Source organism: Semicossyphus pulcher, unplaced genomic scaffold (assembly GCF_022749685.1).
Source record: "Semicossyphus pulcher isolate SPU_LCO1_2020_fin unplaced genomic scaffold, fSemPul1.0.p SCAF_7, whole genome shotgun sequence".
NCBI lineage: Eukaryota > Metazoa > Chordata > Actinopteri > Labriformes > Labridae > Semicossyphus > Semicossyphus pulcher.
Window position 1 is genome coordinate 26,104,354 of NW_027211748.1, and position 20,520 is coordinate 26,124,873.

Sequence of the window (20,520 nt, forward strand, 5' to 3'; positions counted from 1 at the left end):
CCGGAGGAGAAGAGAAATATTCTGAGATTAAAGCCGTAAATTTGCCAGAAAGAAAAATGCCAAATTTGTGAGAAAATAATGTAATTTATGAAATTATAAAGTCATAAATTTGCGGTTAATACAGCCGTCAGCCACAACCTTTGGGTGGCTGTTTGTTGTTTAAGCTTCCATCCAAGCAACAAAACAACTGAAACCACTGATTTAAAGTAGTTTTGTTTATTTTTTGTCTGTAACGCAGGTTTGTTTCCTCTTAGATGCCGTCATCAGTGTGTAGGGCAGGGGTCTCCAACAGGTAGCTCGCAGACTGGATTTAAGTAGCTGGCCAAGAGGTTCACAGACTCTGTACAATAAATGCACCTTGAAAGCCTCTTCTTACTTCAATTCAATCAAATACACAGATGTCCCGCCCCCTCCAATACAAAATAATAGGATAGGCCGATCAGCTGTCAATAAACAAGACTAGGTCCAAACCCATGTGACTGACCGCATCAGGTCAATCTGCGCTTTTGTGGGTAACACTGGAAGCGTGGCGTGTGCGTGACGGCTGCTGGATGTTTTCATTTTCATTGTAAATGCATGAAAACAGATGAGAGTCTTCACACTGCTGGCGTGACACGCGCGTATCTGACACGACTTACGTGCCGAAAACGTAGAGAGTAGGAGGCTCGCCTACTTTTACCGCGAGTCACAGGCATGGAGAGTAAAGTTGGTCAACACTTCCGGTATGGTTTTTCAAAGTAAAAGCCCAATCTGGAATTCTGCCTCCCCTCGTTTGTACACAATGCTTTTATTTTGTGTTTCCTGGGCTGTTGTTTTTGTTGTTCTTTTTTAACTTTATTTGGCTCTGAGTATTGTCAATCACTCACTCACTCATTCAGTCACTCAGTCACATACAGACCCATGTGTAGGGTTGACTCCGGCGGTCAGCCAAAAATGATAATGCTCCTGGCAAGTTTGTCAACGTCTGAACCTCACCAATCACAGCGATGTTGCAGCAACCTCCATCGACAGGTCGGGTCAGTTATGCTGTACGCTAGCTGAGCTAAAGTGAGGAGTTTGGTGCTGTTAGCCTGTTAAGCCAGATTTATGAAGGTGGCCCCGCCCAGAAAAAGCAGAAAACATACTATCTCCATGGGGAGTGGGAAAGCTAGTTTTATTCACGCCTCATCCGTGGTACCAACGTTTCAGTCGACAGAAGAATCAATGGGGCGCCACCAGCAATTACAGCGATGTAAGTGCACAAGTGGAGACCCTGGACGACTAACTGTCTTGTGTGATGGTTATTCTTCTTGTTGTGAAGCACTTTGAGCTGCATCTTGTATGAAAGGTGTGATACAAATAAAGTTGTATTAATATTCATCAATCATCCGTTCTCCTCCTCAGACACCTCCTCAGGCTCAGAGGGTGAGGGTCAGGGCGAAGGTGAGGAAGAGGAGGGAGGAGACTGCGAGGATGAGGACGGAGGAGGCGGAGGTGGGACTTCCAGCAGGGAGGGCAGCATCAGCATGGAGCACTGGATCAGTCGGGCCATCCACGGCACCTCCTCCACCACCACTACCACCTCCTCCACGGCCTCCTCCTCCTCTTCCTCCACACGCAGCGGGGGGAGCGGGGCAGCAGGTGGCCGGCTGGCCGACGTCCTGGCCCAACACGTCCACATCTCTGCCCACCACCACCACCTCCGCCACCACCATCACCATCATCACCATCACAAGACAGGTAAGTCTGAAACACTGACTCCTTAAGCAAAGACCAGAGACATGTTAGCCAACTGACACCCTACACCAACTTATACTGTAGCACCCTTAGCCAACGCAGCCTCTCAGCAAAACCTAGAGACCCATATCCAGACACACTTTACCAGTTCTTCACCCATATCAAAGGTTAGATACTCTAAGGAAAAGCCAGACTCCTTTAGCAAACTGAACTCACATCCTTACATCTTTTGCAAAGCCCAGAAACCTGTAAGAAAGGTCAGACAGTCTTAACCAACTTCTACGACCTTACGCGAGTCCCAGACATTTATTACTGAAATCCAGGAACATCCATACACCCTCAGATACATTTTACAGGTGAAGCAAAGTGAAGAAATTCCAACCCAAATGATCTCTTGCAAAATCAAGACACCAAAAAACATCACTTGAGACCCTTTTGTGACAAATCCAACATCCATAGCAAATACAGACTCCTTTAGCAAAGACCAGAGACAACGTTAGTGAACTGTCACCCTAAACCAGCCTGTAACACCCTTAGCCAACGCAGACAATCTAATAACATTAGCAAAGACCTTTAGCCAAGTCTAGACACACCTAACCAACTCCTGGGACCCAAAGCCGAGGTTAGATACCACTACCAGGGTCCATACTCCCTCTGCAAACCACAGCTAGATCCATACATGACTGCACACTGCCCAGACAACAGCTGTGTGCCAATCCAGGCGCTGCAGCCTTCGAAGGCTGTACTTGAAGGCTGATTGCGTCACAGAAGCGCGTCGAAGGCTGTCCCAAATTTGAAGGCTCCTTCAGATGCGGCCAACAAATGCAGGATCCAACGGGTGCATCCTTCGTGGCCCACTGTATCCCGAGATGCACTGCGCGGCAATTCAAACGAGATGGCGGACTTTGAAACAGCCGAGGTTTGCTTTATTTTACATGGGCGAAGGTCATGCGTACTGATGTTCCACATGCGAGTATAGGCTCGTAGTCGAGGGAACGCACTCTCATAATTTTGCTGTTTGTCGGGCAAAGGTGCACATTGATCCGACTTTCCACGACTCCACCAAACCCGACTGGACATGTCACACTCGAACAACTCCTTCCAACCAACACAACAACTGTCGGCGCACACTGACCCGACAGTTGGTGTTGGTTGGCGTTTGTCTGGGTAGTGTGCAGCCACCTTTAGCTAACACCTGCAAGAAAGGTCAGTCACTCTTATCCGACCATAGCAAAGGCTGGTTACTTTAAGCAAAATCCATGAAATTCCAGGCATCTTTAGGAAAATGCAAGGGGCCCAAGTCCGGATACCCTTGGCTAAATTTAGACAGTCCAAGTTAAGTTCAGGAACCTGAAATAATCTGCCTGATGAAGGTCTAGTACCGAAACGTTGCAAACAAATATAATTCCTGCAAGTTAGACAGTTTGCGGTATTTTTCTGTGTGACCTGTTCCTCTCCTACGCACCTGTTTTGAAACAGACGTGCGAATCATTTTTCAACACTGGATTAATGAAGCAAAAGAAAAACTGCTGCGACACTTCAAAGCTTGTCTGATTTGTTCTCTAAATAAAGGAGCGATCCTTCAGGTAAAGTTACTCGGCTGTAGAAAGGTTTCTAATGACAGTATGTTTAGCTGGGAGGCCTCTGTGTGTATATATATGTGTGTGTGTGTGAGGGGATGGGGTGGGTGGGCTCACTGTTCAGACTTTAAAGCCTTTACAGGATCATTTAGGACCGCGAGTGTGAACTGAGGGTGTTGGGTGGTAAAGTGTGTTTATTTGTAAGGTCGTATACTTGTGTTCAGTGTGTAAAAGCAGGCTTTAAAGTGACGCAGCTTCCTGTATTAACTTTGGTCTGTTTGTTATCTGTCCTGCTATGAGTCAGATGTCTGACGTTACTGTAGCACCTCTACTGCCGACAGAAATCTTACTTTAGTCTACTGCTGACATTAGGCTTATTAGGCTTTATTTTCTTTACGTTTAATTGAAACTAGGGCTGTCAAAGTTAACTCAGTTTTTTCACCGTGCCCTTACAGCACGCGACTGGAACGAGCGCGCTCTAGCGTGCCCTAACTGGCCACGAGCCACACAGCGCAGCACGGACGCGCGACACGACCCATCGCGGCACTTTTACCCCGACACCCTGATTCTCTTTTCATTCCTGTCGCCCGGTTAGACAAGGACAGGCTCACGGCCTCTCAGCATCTCGCATCACATTCACTGACATTCAGGAAAACTCAGCTACTACCTTAAACAGTCCTTTTCTTTAACTGAACATCAACACTGCTGCAGAACAGTAAACATCCTCTTATCTCTCTTTGTAGTGCACCCCTCTGGTCTCCAGCGCATGTTGTTTGTTTACATGACGTATGGGAAGTGTACATAAGTATCGAGGACAGGGAGCGTCCGTTTCTACGTGATGCGATGTCTGATGCTCGCATGCTGTTAGGACACGGTTACAAGCTAGTGGTTGGACACACTGCAGTGTGTGAGATGCTTAGTTAGTCATAATGTAAAATTTAGCAGGCCAGTGTGCACATCTGTTGTTACCTGCGGGGCCTGAAGCTTGCCCTGATGAGTAGTAGCATGTTTTTTTAATGGTTAAAGCAGTACCTTAGGTTTTTCTGAACATTTGTCTAACTTGATTACCGGAAATAAAAGATCTGTCCACTTCCATGTTAATGAGTTTTAAATGCTAAAAAATATTTCCTCACATTTTGAACAGATGACAAATGTGCAATTAATTGCAATTAAAAATTTGAATCGTTTGCAGCCCTTATTAAAACTTCATTTTGTCAGTAGTTTGTTTCTCAAGTCTTGTGACTTTGGGCTCTTGCGTCCCGCTTAAAACGTATATAAATATTGTTACTCGATTATTTGAGAATCTGAAGACCAGTGCAAAGTCAAAACATGATGGACGTGTGTGATGGTCTGCAGGCTGAGGAGCTGTGCTGATGGAGGTCTGCCATGACGTTTAGGTCTATATTTGTTTCATCAGAGGATGAACACTTATCTCCATCATGTCAATGTGCCAGATTTCATATAGGCAGTTTTTTCATGCAGTTCGTTGCAGGTATCATATAAAAAATGTTAAAAGAAAAGACAGACGTACAGATAAATAAACACAAAGTTTGGTCTGAAAGATTCAACAACTCAAGAACAAAAGGACAGATTCTGAACTCCAAACATTCAGCGTTTTCCTGCAAAGCTCAAAGGAGTGTGACAAGGACGCTACAGCAGGGAGGAAGTTCCTCTGCAGCTGCTTCAAACTGTCCTCAAAACATACAGCACACACATAAAAGTAAGAAACTGTCCCGCTGCAGTCCCAGAATCCTGTGTGTGTGTTCAAACTGTTTGCTGAGGCAGCGTCGGGACTGAATGCTGTGCTGGCGACAGGTTTGTTTTCATGCTGGCACAATGCTCTGAAGATAACACACCGACGGACACACAGAGAGAGCCCCTGCCAGCGTTCGGCTCATTCACCGCTCCCGTTTCCTCTGATTTCCTGTGTCGTCGTTCCCTGCGGTCTCAAATTAGCAAAGTCAGAAAGACGATTCCGAGGAGGCAGCTGCTGAAGGCTTGTGTGCCTCGGTTCAAAGAACGAACTGAGAAGGATGGTGAAGGATGAACGCTGAAGAAATCCAGTTAAAAGCAGTTCTCTCTCTATCGGGTATTTGAGGGGAATTCAGCCACCGACATCATGACATGACTCAAGCAAGCAAGAAAAGTGCTGTTCTGCTTAAAAGCTGATGAATTTAAATATGTTACGTTTTTATTTTACATAAAGTCTATAAAACTAGCGCTAAGAAACTCTGCTGTTCTTTTTTGACCAAATAAAATCCACTTCATGTCTTACTGAGATTTCAGCTGCATCTCAGTAATTCATTACTTAATCTCTATTCACAGGACCAGACTTTAGTATGAGAAGTGTTTCTGTTTGTAGTACGTTTGTAGTCAGAGTAGAATTGACCAATCACGTATCAGCAGGTTGCGATGTATGCAGGAAAAACCGTCTGTGTGGAGAGCAAAAGCAGGCGGAACGTAATCCACCGTGATGACATCTCGGCTCCCATCAGCGTGATCTGATGATGATTTAGCTTCTTATTAATCTCTATAAACATCTGCAGCAAGTTCAGCTAACAATCGGTTCTAGATCTAATGTTCAACTTGAGATCAATTCCCTGTCACGAAAGCCGCGTTTAGATTTCCCGACTTCCACGAATGCGTCAGAAATGATGGGTCCGCCCTCCGTACTACAAAAGTAGTTTTCTTCTCCTCTTGAGGACAGACCTGACGAAGCTTCATGTTGACTTGTCACTAATCTGCATCATGATGTTGTTATTTCAGCAAACTGAAGAGCCGTTAATTAAAGTCACAAGAAAATGTACTATTTACTTACTACAGTGACACTGAGGACATGTTACACGTACACAGGTATTATTTAAAACAGAGTTTTGCCTCCTTTGTTTCCAAAAAAATCCCGTCCACACGAGCACAGTTAAAAAAAATTCCTGTCCAAACGAAACGTAAAAACACAACAGAAACGCTGTCATGAGAACGCTTCACCAACAGGCGGCGATATAACCCGGTCATGCAAAGAAGAAGAAGAAGAAGAATCGCGGCCAATCAAATGTCTGAAAATATCTATCCCGATGATCCCTTTGTTTCTCAATATAGTAGACGAGTAACTGTACATACATATGTGCACACATGTAAAAAGGTCTGTTAAGCATCACTGTTTTTGTCCGTCATTTTGCAAGGAACGTCGCCTTATTTGTGACGCCTTACAAAGGAGAAAACGGCGCACAGCCTCACATCACGAGTCAAAAACGCAGTTTATCCCGTCTACACGTCACATGTTTCTAAAAGTCTTCACCCTGGCCGGAGTTTTGTACATGTGGACGTGGCCTGAGACTCGGCACAGATAGATGAGAGGGCGCTCCTCCGGGGGATGGCATGAACCAAGAGATGACAGCATTTATTTTGCAGACATATCTGGAGGGGAGACTTTCACTTCACTTTGATCTGAACACACGGTCGCTTCTCAAGCTGCTAACTGGACTGTAAACAATGCAGCACACGGAGAAGGAAGTCGTGGCTGGAAGTCGTTTTTGGCTAACCGTTGGCTAAATGGGAATGCCGGAAAAGTTTGCCGTCACTCTCCGAGCCAAAATCAACACCAGATGATAAAACAAGCCTCTTAAATATATTATTACTGGAGCTAATGCAACCTGAAGACCACTTCGTATCAGTCTGATAAAGACTTGAATGACAGACGTGGGTCATGGGGGCAGAAAGCGAGCGTCACAGGGACCAGAATTGAAGCTGGTTGTACACATAGCTGTGTTTTAAGTCTCCAAGCTGTTGGTGAGTTTGGAGCAGGAACAGGCCGATTTTCAGCAGCAAACTTACAAAGTTCTCCAACATCACGCCGTGTTTTACATATTTTAATTGGCATAAAGTAAAACCGAGTCTTCTGAGTTTCACAGAGTTCACGTTGATCACAGAGGAACTCCTCAGCGGTCTCACGTGTGGGGAACAGCTCTGGTTCTTATTTCCTGGTTCGAGTCCAAAGCGGCCCAGCTCTCCGGTGCTTTCATCGTGTGTGTAAATACTTAAGGGGGATCGTTTTCCGTCCAGCCTCATTTCTCATTCATCTCTTATCAGAACTCTCTGCCTGCTGCTGCAGATAACTTTTTGTTCACTCTTCCCAATTCGCCATCGCTCCTTTCATCTGTCCACATTTTCCAGCAGGTTGCAGATCCCTTAACAGCCTCTCAGCGGACAATCTGTTTGTTATGGTCGACTTTTGGCTGAGTTGAGCTTCACTGGAGCACACGGGGTCCCTCTTTAGTTTCAGATAACAGCACTGAGTGCCTGTTTGTGCTGCTGCTGTTGCTATGTGATTATTGAAAACCATTTGCGAGACATATGGTGCTGTTTTGATGAAAGTTTTATTTCAAGCACTCTGGGTCTTTTTCTAGAACAAATAGAGCTTCAACATTGCCTCATGGTGTCTTTGTGTTAATCTCTGTGTTGACTTAAATTCACTGAAATTTCCTTTTTTTTTTGCTTTCCTCTTTTGCTTTTTTAATCACATAAGGGTCCCATGAAATCTATTTTTCAAGACACTCCTGGGCAAGACAAAAGAAACCCAGGAACAAGCGCAAATACAGAACCATCTTCAGCAGGCTCAGACAACTGTGAATAATTAGATACTAAAAACAACAACCCAGAGTGCTTCTCTCCAGATCCTTTAAAATTCATATCAGTAACCAAATGTAACAAATCCTGTCACCTTACATTGTTCCGTGATGAGGGGACGACGCTTAAAAGGTTCGTTCCTGACAGAGTCTGCAGACATGTTTGAGAGCGCAGAGCACATTTATGGTTTGCTTCCTTTATTAGGTCCTACTTTAAGTTTGTTAACGTTCTCACCAGAATCAAACCGGACCGTGGTTCGTTTGGAAACGGACCGAGACCTGTCTTTTTTAGCGGACCACGGTCCGGTTGTTTGGTCCACACCAGAGTTTCAGTCCGGCGTTCACACCACATAAACAAACCGCACCGAGGGGACAAACGCTGCAGGGTTCCCTTCAATCGGACTAAAGAAAGTTTGTGTGAACCTGCCCTCAGAGACGGGAAAGGTGCGCTCCAAATGAACGGAAAATACGACTACTAAAGGAAATAAAGTTGCCAAACAAGCTAATTGTTACAGAAGATATGAACGTTCAAGTAATTTCAATTTGAATCTTAGACAGTTGAGTCAGTTGGGATATACGATAACTATTTGCAACTGAAAATGAGATCTGTTGTTTCTAGCATAATAACGTAAAGTGTACTTAATGACAGATTTGTCTTTTTAAGGATGTATGATGATGTGGGAAATGCACTGTGTAAAGAGATAGACTTTGGTCCTCTGTAAGGTTCCTGAAGGACTCATGACTTGACATCACTTCTCAAGACCCCCTCCCTTCTTTCCCTAACATGCAGGCTTTTTAGCCCACCTCTCCTTGAGGAGGAGGAGGAGGAGGGCAGTGCCTGCCGCTACGGTAGAGAATGGAAGCTCTGGGCCTCGGTGCTCTGGTAAGTTGAGACTGGAGCATGGCTGGCGGAGAGCCGAGAAGCAGGGTCAGTCTCCTGCCATCCCTTGGCTCAAGGCAGGGATGTCGTTTCTTTCCCTCTTAATTTTCAGTGCCTCTTCCCCCCCGTGTCACCCGTCATATGCTTGCTGTTCAAGCTGTGCCCCTCGTTGGTTGTTCCCTTTGCTCAGCCATGTTTTTACGTGCAGAAGATAATTCTTCAATGCTAACCTGACTTGGAATAGCATTGAGTGTCGTTGCAGATGCATGAAAGCAACGTGTTTTTGTGGATTAAAAAAAAGCTGCTGTGTGCGGCTTTTTAGAGCGTTTTAAATTGTTGATGAGGAAAATCAACAATGCTTTTAAAGCGGCTGGAAAGCAGCTTGAATGAATAAGTCCTTCCTCTTTGCAAGGTCACTCTGTTTGCTGTTGTTTATTGATTTGGCTAATTATGCAGCATGTTTTAGTTGTTTGTTCAGTCAGACGCAATCTGCTTTCAAAACGGCTTTTCATATAAGCCAGAAAGCAGATGGGAGTGGAATGTGGGCCGCCTGCCTGCTTCCTCCTTTTCGGTTTGTGTCAGTCTGTTATCTTACATTTAAAATCTGCTACCTGGAAACACCAACACTGTATCAAAGGTTTTTAAACCCTGCTTTTGTCTCGTACAGAAATTAACAACCAGACATAAAGAGAGCTGAACGCTCCCCCTATATATTAAGGAAACACACTGAAGTAGGGCTGCATGAGGGACTTATCCAGAGCCAGTGTTACCTGTAGAATTCGTCTTCTGATGAGCGATTTTGTTTGCTAGTTGCATTGAATACAAACATACGAAAACCTGTGCACACCTGAATTGTGACAGGTGCAGTCTTGAAACAACAAGACGTCGGTGATATGACATAAATAGTATCGGCAACAAGCGAGACAGTGTGCGGGAGTTTTTCACCTATTGATTGAATAAAGACATAAACATTCCAAGCATTACACTGAGAAAACTCTGCAGTTATAATTGTTCTTAAGAGGGTTTTATCTAAGACAAACTGCCAAATAATCTGGGTACACTTTCTGTAGAGCCCTACTTTCAGGAAAGACGGTGCTCGATTAATTGATGAAACAACTCGCCAAACAAGTTCCCTTTCTCTCGTTGTGCCCGTCTCCCTGTGCGAAGGTTATTCCTCAGCACCTTCTAGGTCATAAAAGTATCCTCTTGTCAACACATGGAAGTAAGAAGACGGACAGAAGGAGGAAGAAGAGGGAAAGTAGTGCCAGTAGAGAGTGCCAGGTTGTCTCGCTGCTGTAAAATAAACTTTTACTGATATCTCTGGTCTTTGGAGCTGAGCAGACTTTTTTCTTTTTAAGTGATAATCTCGATCTCGAAGATTGTCATGTAAATAAATGTCTGTTTAGTCTCTATCTATCTCTGAATGAGGTAACACGATGGTGATTGAGCCTATGGCCCACTGATGGAAGCCTCTGCATTTGCAGTATTACAGACTGGGTGTCTGTGGCGACTTTCGTAGAAAAAATCACAAGCGGCGCCCAGTTAGTGACGCGTTTTCCATCAGCCAGCAGTGGTTGGTCTGCCAGAGAGGGTAGGCGGAGCTAAGCGGCTGCTTTTCCGCTCTCTGCAAGTTTAGCGAGTAAACAGTAATCTACTATGGCTGACCAAACAAAGAAAAGATGGATGACTACAGATACAACTTCAACAAGAAGTGAAAATCCAAAGAAAAAGAAACAAACTCGACGCTCAGATGAAGCAAACAGTCTGAAAAGGAAAGCGACCGTCAGCGAGGAAAATCAAGAGTTTACCGCAATTACCGTTTATCGCCATAGGTGCCAAAGAGAACGTTATGAGACAACTTTGAGTTAGAAATGTATTTCTCTATAGATCCCATCCTTAGCAGCACAAAGCTTAGCTCTGGGCGACCCCGTGCTGACATCTACTGTAGGTAAAACACTAACTATTGTAGTATATATAAGTACCTCATACAGAACTACTTGAAAAATCCGAACTATCCCTTTAAGATACGACTTAAAGTCTTCATCAGCCTGCTTGAGGCCTGGCATGTGATAAAGCAGCAGCTGACACACTCATGCATTGAAGTGGCTTCCTCGGTTTCTCTCGCGAAAACGATCCGCGCTGGAGTGAAACAGTGAGCATCCACTTAAAGAAAAGGCTTAAGACCAGACCTTTAATCAGCCATCCGTCACTGTCAGGACAAAATATACCTTGAATCCATTAAACTCTGGAAGCGTTCCCATCTTCAATGTAATTAAGGCTGCCGGCTAGATGAGGCCCTTTGGGAATGCTCTGTAGCTTAGCCTCCCTGTCGGTGCTGTAAAACTGCCGTGGGAATACTCTGCGGTCTCAGAGGGATAACAGTTCAGCAGTTTGGGGAGCAGTGCAAGTTTCCTGGATGCTATTTGTCAGGGGTCCATGTAACGCTGACATGTTTTTGTTCATCATGAACGAGACAGAAAACCTAACTTCCTTTAACATGAGCTCTTTTACTTCTAATAGTTTTATTTACCCCACCTTCTTTTCTCTTGATGTAAAGAGATAGATTGCTGCTTGGTAGGATTTAAAGGCAAACCGTGGCACAGTGCTTTGGACATTTAAAAAGACACAAGAGAAAGTTCAGTTAGAGTCCAGGTGATTTCAAATGTTTTCTGCTCTGGTTAAAGCTTGTTGAGGACACTAAAGGTCCTCAGATTATTTTAATATCAGAATCAGCTTTATTGGCCAAATATGAGCACATACAAGGAACCTGAATTTAGGTCTTCTTATAAAGAGAAGATAAAGTTGGCTAACCGTCTTGAAGTCCTTGTTAAAGTGAAATCTCAAAGACGGTCTCTTTCCTTTTCAGACTGTTTGCTTCATCTGAGCGTCGAGTTTGTTTCTTTTTCTTTGGATTTTCACTTAGTTTTGAAGTTGTATCTGTAGTCATCCATCTTTTCTTTGTTTGTTCAGCCATAGTAGATTACTGTTTACTCGCAACACTTGCAGAGAGCAGAAAAGCAGCCGCTTAGCTCCGCCTACCCTCTCTGGCAGACCAACCACTGCTGGCTGATGGAAAACGTGTCACTAACTGGGAGTCGCTTGTGATTTTTTCACGAATGTTGCACCAGACACCCAGTCTGTAATACTGCAAATGCAAAGGCTTTCATCAGTGGGCCACAGGCTCAATCACCATTGTGTTACCTCATTCGGCGACAGATAGAGACTTAACAGACATTTATTTACATGACAATCTTCGAGATTATTGCTTTAAAGTTAGGAAGTCTTTGTTAGAAACATTGACATTTGGTATAAAATGGCTAACACACCGTATCGAATGGGTCTCCAGTATCAACAGTCACACAGGTTCAGCCCAGAACTCATCCCAAATGACTTTTAGTGGCAGTATAACAATGCCACACTTGTCCCAAGAGCTAGGGACTTCAGGGAGCTCAGTGTGTTTTCAAAGAAGAGACCAGGGTCTAAAATTAGTCCAGGGATCTTTAGAGCTCTGGAAATAGAGACAACAACGGGAGGAACCTTTTAGTCCCTTGAGAAAAACCTCTGGGAACTAAAAGTCCTGGTTGCTTTTGGTGGATTTATTTCTATTCAAATCCAAATTGATTCATAAAGCACATTTAAAAACAAGAAAAGTTGATCAAAGTGTTGCACAATCAAACATTACAGCTAAAAAAACAACACAATAAGACCAATTTAAAGACAACAGGACAATTAAACAGTAGAAAGACCAGTAGGGAAGGAAAAGGGAACTCTCCTGCAGAGCCAAAAGTCAAGAAGATTTGCATGCTCATTAAGAAAGCATAAAATGTCTCGTGTCGACTCAATCAGGAACTCTTTAACAACAAAGGTCATTGAGTTCTTCCGCCTCTGCGTGGCTTGAACATTTGACCTTTCAGCCGCAGTACCTTCGACCATCTCGTCACCTTCATACCCTCCTTGACCCACGCGGGGGAGATGGAAGCGTCTCGTCCCTGAATCAGCTCCCTCAGCCGGCCTGATTGGTATTCCAGCAGTGAAGGAGGCATTCATCAGCATCCTCCTCCTCAGCCCGGGCCTGATATTCCTCCCCGTCACACATCATCATAAATACATTCTGATGAGGTCACTGCATACTCATGCACGCACTCACACATATATTTCCAGACAGATAAACAACGCAGGACTTCAGAGAGTGAATGTCCGGTTCAGTGTGGCTCAAACGGACAGCCCAGATGTTGCAGAGACAGACTGTACAGCGTGCTACAATAATTAGCATGCCTGAGCTGTGTGCTGCAGTATTGATATGCAGTCCATGTCTAGAGAAAGAATTCTGTTTGGTCTTGCTCGGCTCTGGCCCCGTGCTTTGCAGGGAATCATCTCCTCTCTCCCCTCTCTCTCCTACTTTGATTTTTCTCTCATAATACATCTTTCTTTTTCTCTCAGCCTCTCTCCTTGTTAGTCGCTGGGATTGAAGAGATTGACTGTAAGAGGACAAACTCTCCAAAAACATGTCACTGCATCAACAAGCTAGTTTGTTGATTCTTGGTGAACTTAAGCGTCTTCTCCAGGGCCTGTGTCTGGTTTATCTTTGCTGCTGCCTCCAGCTACTCGAGGCTGACCAGCTGTTAGGGAGGTCAGGATTGGCTCGTCTTGGTGATGAGGATGTCTCGGGTGGACGCCAACTACCAGCATTCTGTTTCTGCTGCTTTAGTGCCTGTACGACTATCTTCCTTAAATGCTGGTTTCACTGTATACAGCAAATCACATGGTGGCTAAATCTGGCTTACTTTAATTACAACGATCAGGTGGAAAGGATCCTGAAATAAAAGTCTGAATTCATGCTTTGCAGGGTCTGACAGCAAGACGAGACTTTTTTACTGCAGATTTCTCGCTCTAGGTGACAATCGTTCAAGTCCCCTCCATTTGAGTCTTTGCATTGAATTTGTACAGAATCATGCAAGTAAATCGGTTTGCTTTTGGTGTGTTCAGACCACAAGAGGGAACATTTTTGAGACAGTAAGGGGGGAATTCGCTACAGGACTGCACGGCTTTTGCGCTTGCTAACCTGTGCTAAAGACTCCGCCTCATTCTCAAAGTCACTCAGTGGCACCAGGAAACATTTAAAGCTTGACCTTCTGATAGTCTGACTGCACAGGTGAAGGGGGATGATGGTTTGTTTGAGAGAACATGGTCAGCCTATCTGATGTATCTACCACCATCCCTTCGGAACATCGTAAGAAAGGGGCTTTGGTTTGGAATAATTCCTCCAGAACTGAGGCTTCCTCCTCGCACATAGGATACAAACATTTTGAATTGTAACTCCTGCACTTCCTTCATTTGTTTGATTAAATTAGATTCGGGTTTTTTGTTTTCTCCCACCTCTCTGGGGAGGTTTGGGGAGTGATGGTAGGTTAGGGGCGGTCAAGGGATACAGTGGCAGTAATTGGAGGACTTGGCTAAGGAGGGTGAGGTGACGGTTATGTACGACGTGTGGTTATTTAAGCTTAGATGGTGATTTATTTTAATGTATTATTTCTCATTTGTCTGTCATAATTATTATTATTATTGTGAATTTTGTTGCAAAGGGAACTGTATTGTTCAATGTCCTTTGTAATGTTAACAAAATACGGGTTGAATGCACCCCAAAGCGTGCTGCAGAGCAAACAGCGCCTCTGTGCTCTGGTCCGTACTTAAATGAGTCATTATGCAGATGTTGGAGCCAAAATATGTTGTTTATTGGTGTTTATTTTATCCTGCCATGACACACTTCGTAGATTGTTTTGTGTTTCATTGCAAACCGAACACTGGGTGGAGCCTCGGTTTCAGTGCATATAAGGCTTCAGGTAATTGCAGGCAGGCGTGTGAGGAAGCAAACCGTGTTAACGTGTGGCTGTGTGGCCGTTTGATCGTGTCGGAGTATTTAGTGTTTGTGTTTTTAATATTGGCAGGATTATTGGACATTGTGATTTATGTCAAACGTGTTTAATAAATGGGTTTGGTATCCGAAAACGGAAAGAGGCATGAGGACATTCGATCTGTTACTTTGGCTAGACTGAGCACGTGTCCGAAACTTCTGCCACAACTCGCACCTCAGTGTCAATTTAGATAGAAATTTGTTTTGTTTAAATTAGTCAATACAGAATTCTCTTATTATGTAAATGAGCTTGAGTGATAATATGAACGTCTGCAGAGAGCAGTCCGACCTAACCCGCTCAACCCCGGTACACAAACTTTGTCCACGTGTGGAGACGGTTTCAATGTTACAGTGTTACAGTTTCATTTAGCAGACGCTTTTGTCCAAAGCGACGTACATCTGTGAGTTAATACAACACAAGCAACGATCGAGACAGGAGGGAACGAGGTCAGTGAGAGCCAACAAACAGCTTCAAGTGCGATCAGACACTGGTGCTGACATGCAGTGCACTGGGCGAAATCATCAGCAGCATCAACAAGGTCAATATAGTCATCATCATCATCATCATGAATGTCCTTAACAACATCCTCATTGTCATCATCATCTTTAAGGTCAGAGGTGTTCATAAAGAGCTGGGTCTTTAGCTTCTTCTTAAAGGTGAAAGGGACTCTGCGGCCCGAATGGAGTTTGGTAGCTCGTTCCACCACCAGGGGACGGCTGAGGAGAAGAGTCTAGTTGGAGACTTAGGGCCTTGTTGTGATGGGAGTACCAGGCGCCTTTCATTGGCAGAGCGTAGTGGGCGGGAGGGAGTGTAGACCTGGATGAGGGCGTTCTGGGGACGGTCTGGAGCCGTTACGCAGGACGAGACTATTGGACGTAACTCCGTTACTGCCAGTGAAACTAGCAAAACACCTGTCGAGTCTACTATAAACTGTTTAAAGAGCTGCCCCCTCCTCCCCCTGCCCATCATCGATCTGTGCATGGTGCATTAATGCCTGAGAGCAGAGAGTGGAGGTGCAGACGGCCTCTCTCCACAATCACACACAAAACAAGAGCAAACTGCACAGATCTGCGAAACTTTATGGGCACGTTTGCGCTTGAATATCATCAGTGTGATTTGCAAAAACTTTATATACACTACGTAGTTTGTTTAGTGCACATTTTACGGCCATCTTACTCTTGTTATATGAGCACTCTATCTCCCAGAACAAGCAGTGATGAAATATTAAGTAAGAGGGAGATCAGAGCAAAGAAACATCTTTGTTCTGTCACCGGCAGTTTTTTGTTTCTTTAGACACCGAACATGTTTAATTCAGTTAGCTGTGTTTGTAAGGGCAGGGACTCATCATCCCTCCATGCAGGCCGTCAACATTTTAAAACCTGATCGAGTCATGAAAGAAAGAAGCTCGTCAAACAGCTCGATGTTTAGAGAAAGAGTCAAGCTTGGCCCAGAGAACATTTCAACCATTTTTCCTGAGAAAGTACGATGCATGAAAACGATGTTACAGCAGCAGTATAATGCTAAACAGGTCGTTCAAAGAGCTGTGCTGTGCAGAGCTTTTAAAGGGGTTTATTTCCGTTGATTTGGATTGAGACAGAATGCAAAGGGACAGCAAACATGACAGTAAGCTGCACCTACACACGTCCCTATTTAGATTCCCCACACATCGTTCTCCCTGCATCATTTCATGCTCCGACCACTCAAAGTGAAGAACCCCCCGGGCAGAACGGTAAACAGCGTTTGATGTTGTCGGGCCGCAGCTGAGCCTCGTGAAAGAGCTAAATGTGAGAAATTGGAGGCACGGTGGGAGCTCTGAAACATCAGGTGCACCAGATAGGCTGAAAGACAATCTAAACGAAGCACAAAATAGGGGGAGAAGCGACCTAAAAAGGAATGTGAAGGTGTGGGTGTCGATGGAAATTGAGTCGCTTCTTTCCTCAGAGAGGAGCAGGCGACGCAGCATGTGGTGGTGGATGGAGCGAAGAGGGAGGTTTGTGGAGGCACCGTGATCCCTGAGGAAGTATCTGCAGGATTCTGGAGCGAGTTTTGGTTCTGGTTTGTCGGATCAACAAGGTGCAGGAAGTGGTGTTTTCCCCTTGTGCTCACACTTACAAGTCAACTTTTAAGCAGTGAGTGCCTTCTGTATGAATAGTCCAATAGATGCGTTCATTTTACAGCACTTGGAATTCATCATCAGACGACTAGTTTTCAGCCATTTTAATCTACTTTCTGCGCACTAGAGAGCAGCGTTCATTATTTATGTCTGAGAATTATGATTCAATTTAGCTGCAGAGTAAAACGACTCTGGTGGTGCAACTTCTTCCCTTTTTTCTCGGCCTCTTTCTTCTTGAACACAAACACAAAACCATATAAAGCTTAAAGCTTAGCTTAATTCTGAGCTGGGGAGACATCTTGCAGTTTGATTTATTTACCTGTAAAATTGTTGCTTCTATACAGCATGCAGAAGAGACAATGTATGGACATGTTAAAGAAAGGCAGCCTGCTTACATCATAGCAGACAAGGCAGAGATAAAGAGTTACTTTATCTAACAGGAAACTTTTACTGTGGCAGGAACACATTTAAAGTAAAAATGCAGAGTAAGTGACACCTTACAGAAGACGTATCTAACCCTCAAATTCCACAGGATCCGTCTTCAGCGCGTTCCATGTGCGCCGCGACCTCCGTAGTCGATCGCGCCCATTCAAGACAATGCTCGTGATTCCACAGCACGTGCCGCGGCCCGTCTCCAGGCGCGGGTCTATTGTTGACGGAGGCCGCTTCAAGCACGCTTCAAGCTGAACAGAGCAGATCGTTCCAAACAGGAAGTGAAACACGAAAACAGCATACAGCATCCGGTCATTTCAGAATAAAACACCATGTACAGACCGGTACAGACTCTTTCCATTTTCATAACAACACACTGAAATCTTGAAAAAAGAACACTTTTAATAAGTAGTGTACTCAGCCATGGTAGAAGCACAAAAATTACAGAATGATCTCCAAATGAGCAGATGATCAACCTCAGAGGTGCAAACTGAACTGTTGTTCGTGTGTTGCTCTGTTTAACATTCATGTTATCGCGTGATTTCGCAATTCTCGCGCGATCTTGCGAATCCAGCTGCTTGGGCCAGCGCTCCGCTGCGCTGCGGATCAGACACGCTTCCTGTAGGTGAGTGCTCGCGCCATCTGACGGACCAGAACCGCGGCGCAGACAGAACACGCCGGACACGGATCCTGTGGGATCGAGGTGTAAGGCCCCGTCTCCACATGGCGCCTTTTTCTGGCAGAAAAGCGCTGGCAGGGCGCTGGGATGAAGCGCTTCTGCTGTGAGAGAAAAAATGCTGCACTTGGGTTTTGTTTCTATGACAACAATAAGTTTAACGTACTACACGGCTAACAACAAGCTTAGAACGCGTAAGGCGAGAAAAGCACAACACTTACCAGCAACTTTTAGTCTCAGGCCGATCTGCGTCCACAAACGGGCTTTGCAGTCTCTATTATGATCCTGTTGGTTTGTCATATGTACTGCTCTGGGTAGACAGAAACGGCTCCATCTGATTGGTTGCCTGAAAAAAGTGGGCGGTGGCGACACCAGCGCCTTTCTGAAAAGATTTTCAACTCAACGTTCGGAGCGGCCGCGCAAAAAAGGCGAAGTGCTCTGACAAAGATGCCTGGTGTAGCGCTTTTTCTCAAGCTGCATACACTCTGTCCTCATTGGGAACAACTGAAAAAAGATGCTGGCGCTCAGAAAAAGGCGTTATGTGGACATGGAGCCTAATTTATCATACAGATGAAATTCCAGACTATTCCAAAATGTAAGAAATGCTTCACTAAAATTCTGTTTATTTTAAAGATTATTTTTGGCCTTTATTGGGTAGGACACCTGAAGAGAGACAGGAAGTAGAGAGTGGGAGATGACATGTACCAAATGATCAGCAGACCTGCAATCAGTGCGTCTGTACATGGCGCCCCTGCTCTACCAACTGAGCTAAACCAGCGCCCCAAAAGTTCCATATATTATTCTATAAAAACTTGATCTTTCATGGTGGTCAAGTTTTTTTCCTGCCACAGCCAGGTAGCACAAGCAAATGACACTCCTAGGTCACATCTCTCAGCCTCGCCCCTGTGTGAGATCGTCCAATTCAGACAATATTAAGTGCGCTGTCTCTGACTGAATAAATAAGGGATGTGGTTCCCTGTATTTTAGTTCACACTCTACTGTATGTAATCTATAAGAATGAGAGGCGACACACACCGCTGAAGGAAAGTGGACATATGCATCGTATTCTGAGAGGGGTCTGATTCTCAGTGCATCTCGGGTGAATCCACGCCTGTCCTTAGATCTGTCCAGCTGAGATCAGAGCACCCAGGATGGCGTTAGTCCCAGGTGCAAACACTTCTTTCAGAACGTACACCTCAACTGTTCACTTTAATTCCCACATTACTGCTTTCAGGAGTTATTTACTTACCCTGTTTGCAGTATTTACAGCTGCAAGTTTCAGAGAAAGTGAGCACATTTAAAAACTGTCTTTCTGTTGTATCTAACTCATTGTTTCAAATGAGGATGTCTAGTTGAACTACTTACTTTAGACCAGACTCCATCATGTGTCTGCGCCATCTTAATGGTCCTGTTAAGAATGTTTTACCAGCAGGATGTGTGGGGGTGTGGGGGAACTAACCAGGCCTTCCTCACCCTCCTCGATCCCCCGTTTTCTCACATCCCAGAGAACCACTCTGCCCCTCCAGATGTCACCGGCTACACCAACAACACCGCCAACACCGCCGACGGGATCCAGGTGGAGAGGACCCCGGCAGGCAGCACCGCGGCCCAGAGACAGACGCCAAAGTACGGCAACGCCGAGCTGATGGAGACCGGAGACGGTGAGTCGGCTGTGGGAGAGTGATACGTACAGATCCATTTTTTATTCTGAAAGGATGAAAACACATTCAGAGCATCACTTTTTTAATGAAACACTGGAGGTGGTGGTTTTGTCATCACAGCTGGAGTGTAACTTTTTGTGTTATGATCCAAATCACGACACGAAAAACCTCCTTTGTCTACTAATTTTTCATCACTCAGTCGTTTCAGTCGGCTCATCTGAGTATCGACACCAGCTGTGCTCAGATCTTAATGTTTGTAATCATTAGAGAAGATAAATCTAGATATTTCTGCGGAGACGAACGGAGACGCCACTTTGCTTGTTGTATCGTTTCATAATTCATCTCTGGAGGGACGCGAAGCTGCAGCAGACGGACTCATTCATCAGACTGAGATCGCTGCTGTGGACGCTGTGGAGATGTTGAGCGCAGCTTGCGGCGAGGCAGCTTCACAGATCAGGTGCCAGAGTTTACAGATGGGATGTTTGGCTGGAAGAGACACAACAAAGCCGAGTCTGTTTCAGACACAGAGAGGATTTCATCACATTGTTCATCTGTGGATTTTGTTGCTTACAAAAGGTCCACAGAGTTTTTAGGATTGAACGTTTCGTTCACTGTGCGAGCAGAGGTTTGCGTGTCTCTCTGCTTTTTAGTTTTAGCAAACCAACATTTAGTTTTCTCCGTTTGTAGTTATTTCTCTAGTATTATTAGCCTTTAAAATAAGATATTTCCATTAGATAGTCTTATTTATGATCAGATAAAGAGACCAACAACACTACGTCCTGATAATGATCGCTTTGACAAAAAATACAGTCATATCTTTGTAGCTAACCCTTTATGTTTTTGAAGCCTTTTTAAAGCCTTGAGTTAGGAGCTTTATTTACTAAGGTAATAAATCAAGTGAGAAGAAGGGTCACTTTCTCATAAGCTG

The 20,520-nt window shown here is 44.7% G+C and overlaps 1 protein-coding gene across 1 annotated transcript in view; it reads left to right on the top strand.

The window, feature by feature from the left end:
• The window catches only part of LOC138611345 (disco-interacting protein 2 homolog C), a 207,564-nt gene that overhangs the window by 114,914 nt on the left and 72,130 nt on the right, over window positions 1–20,520 (top strand). The window contains exons 5-6 of the mRNA XM_069684400.1: window positions 1,384–1,719; window positions 19,437–19,592. Of these exons, the coding sequence (XP_069540501.1) occupies window positions 1,384–1,719; window positions 19,437–19,592 (492 nt within the window). The remainder of the gene's footprint in view (window positions 1–1,383; window positions 1,720–19,436; window positions 19,593–20,520) is intronic.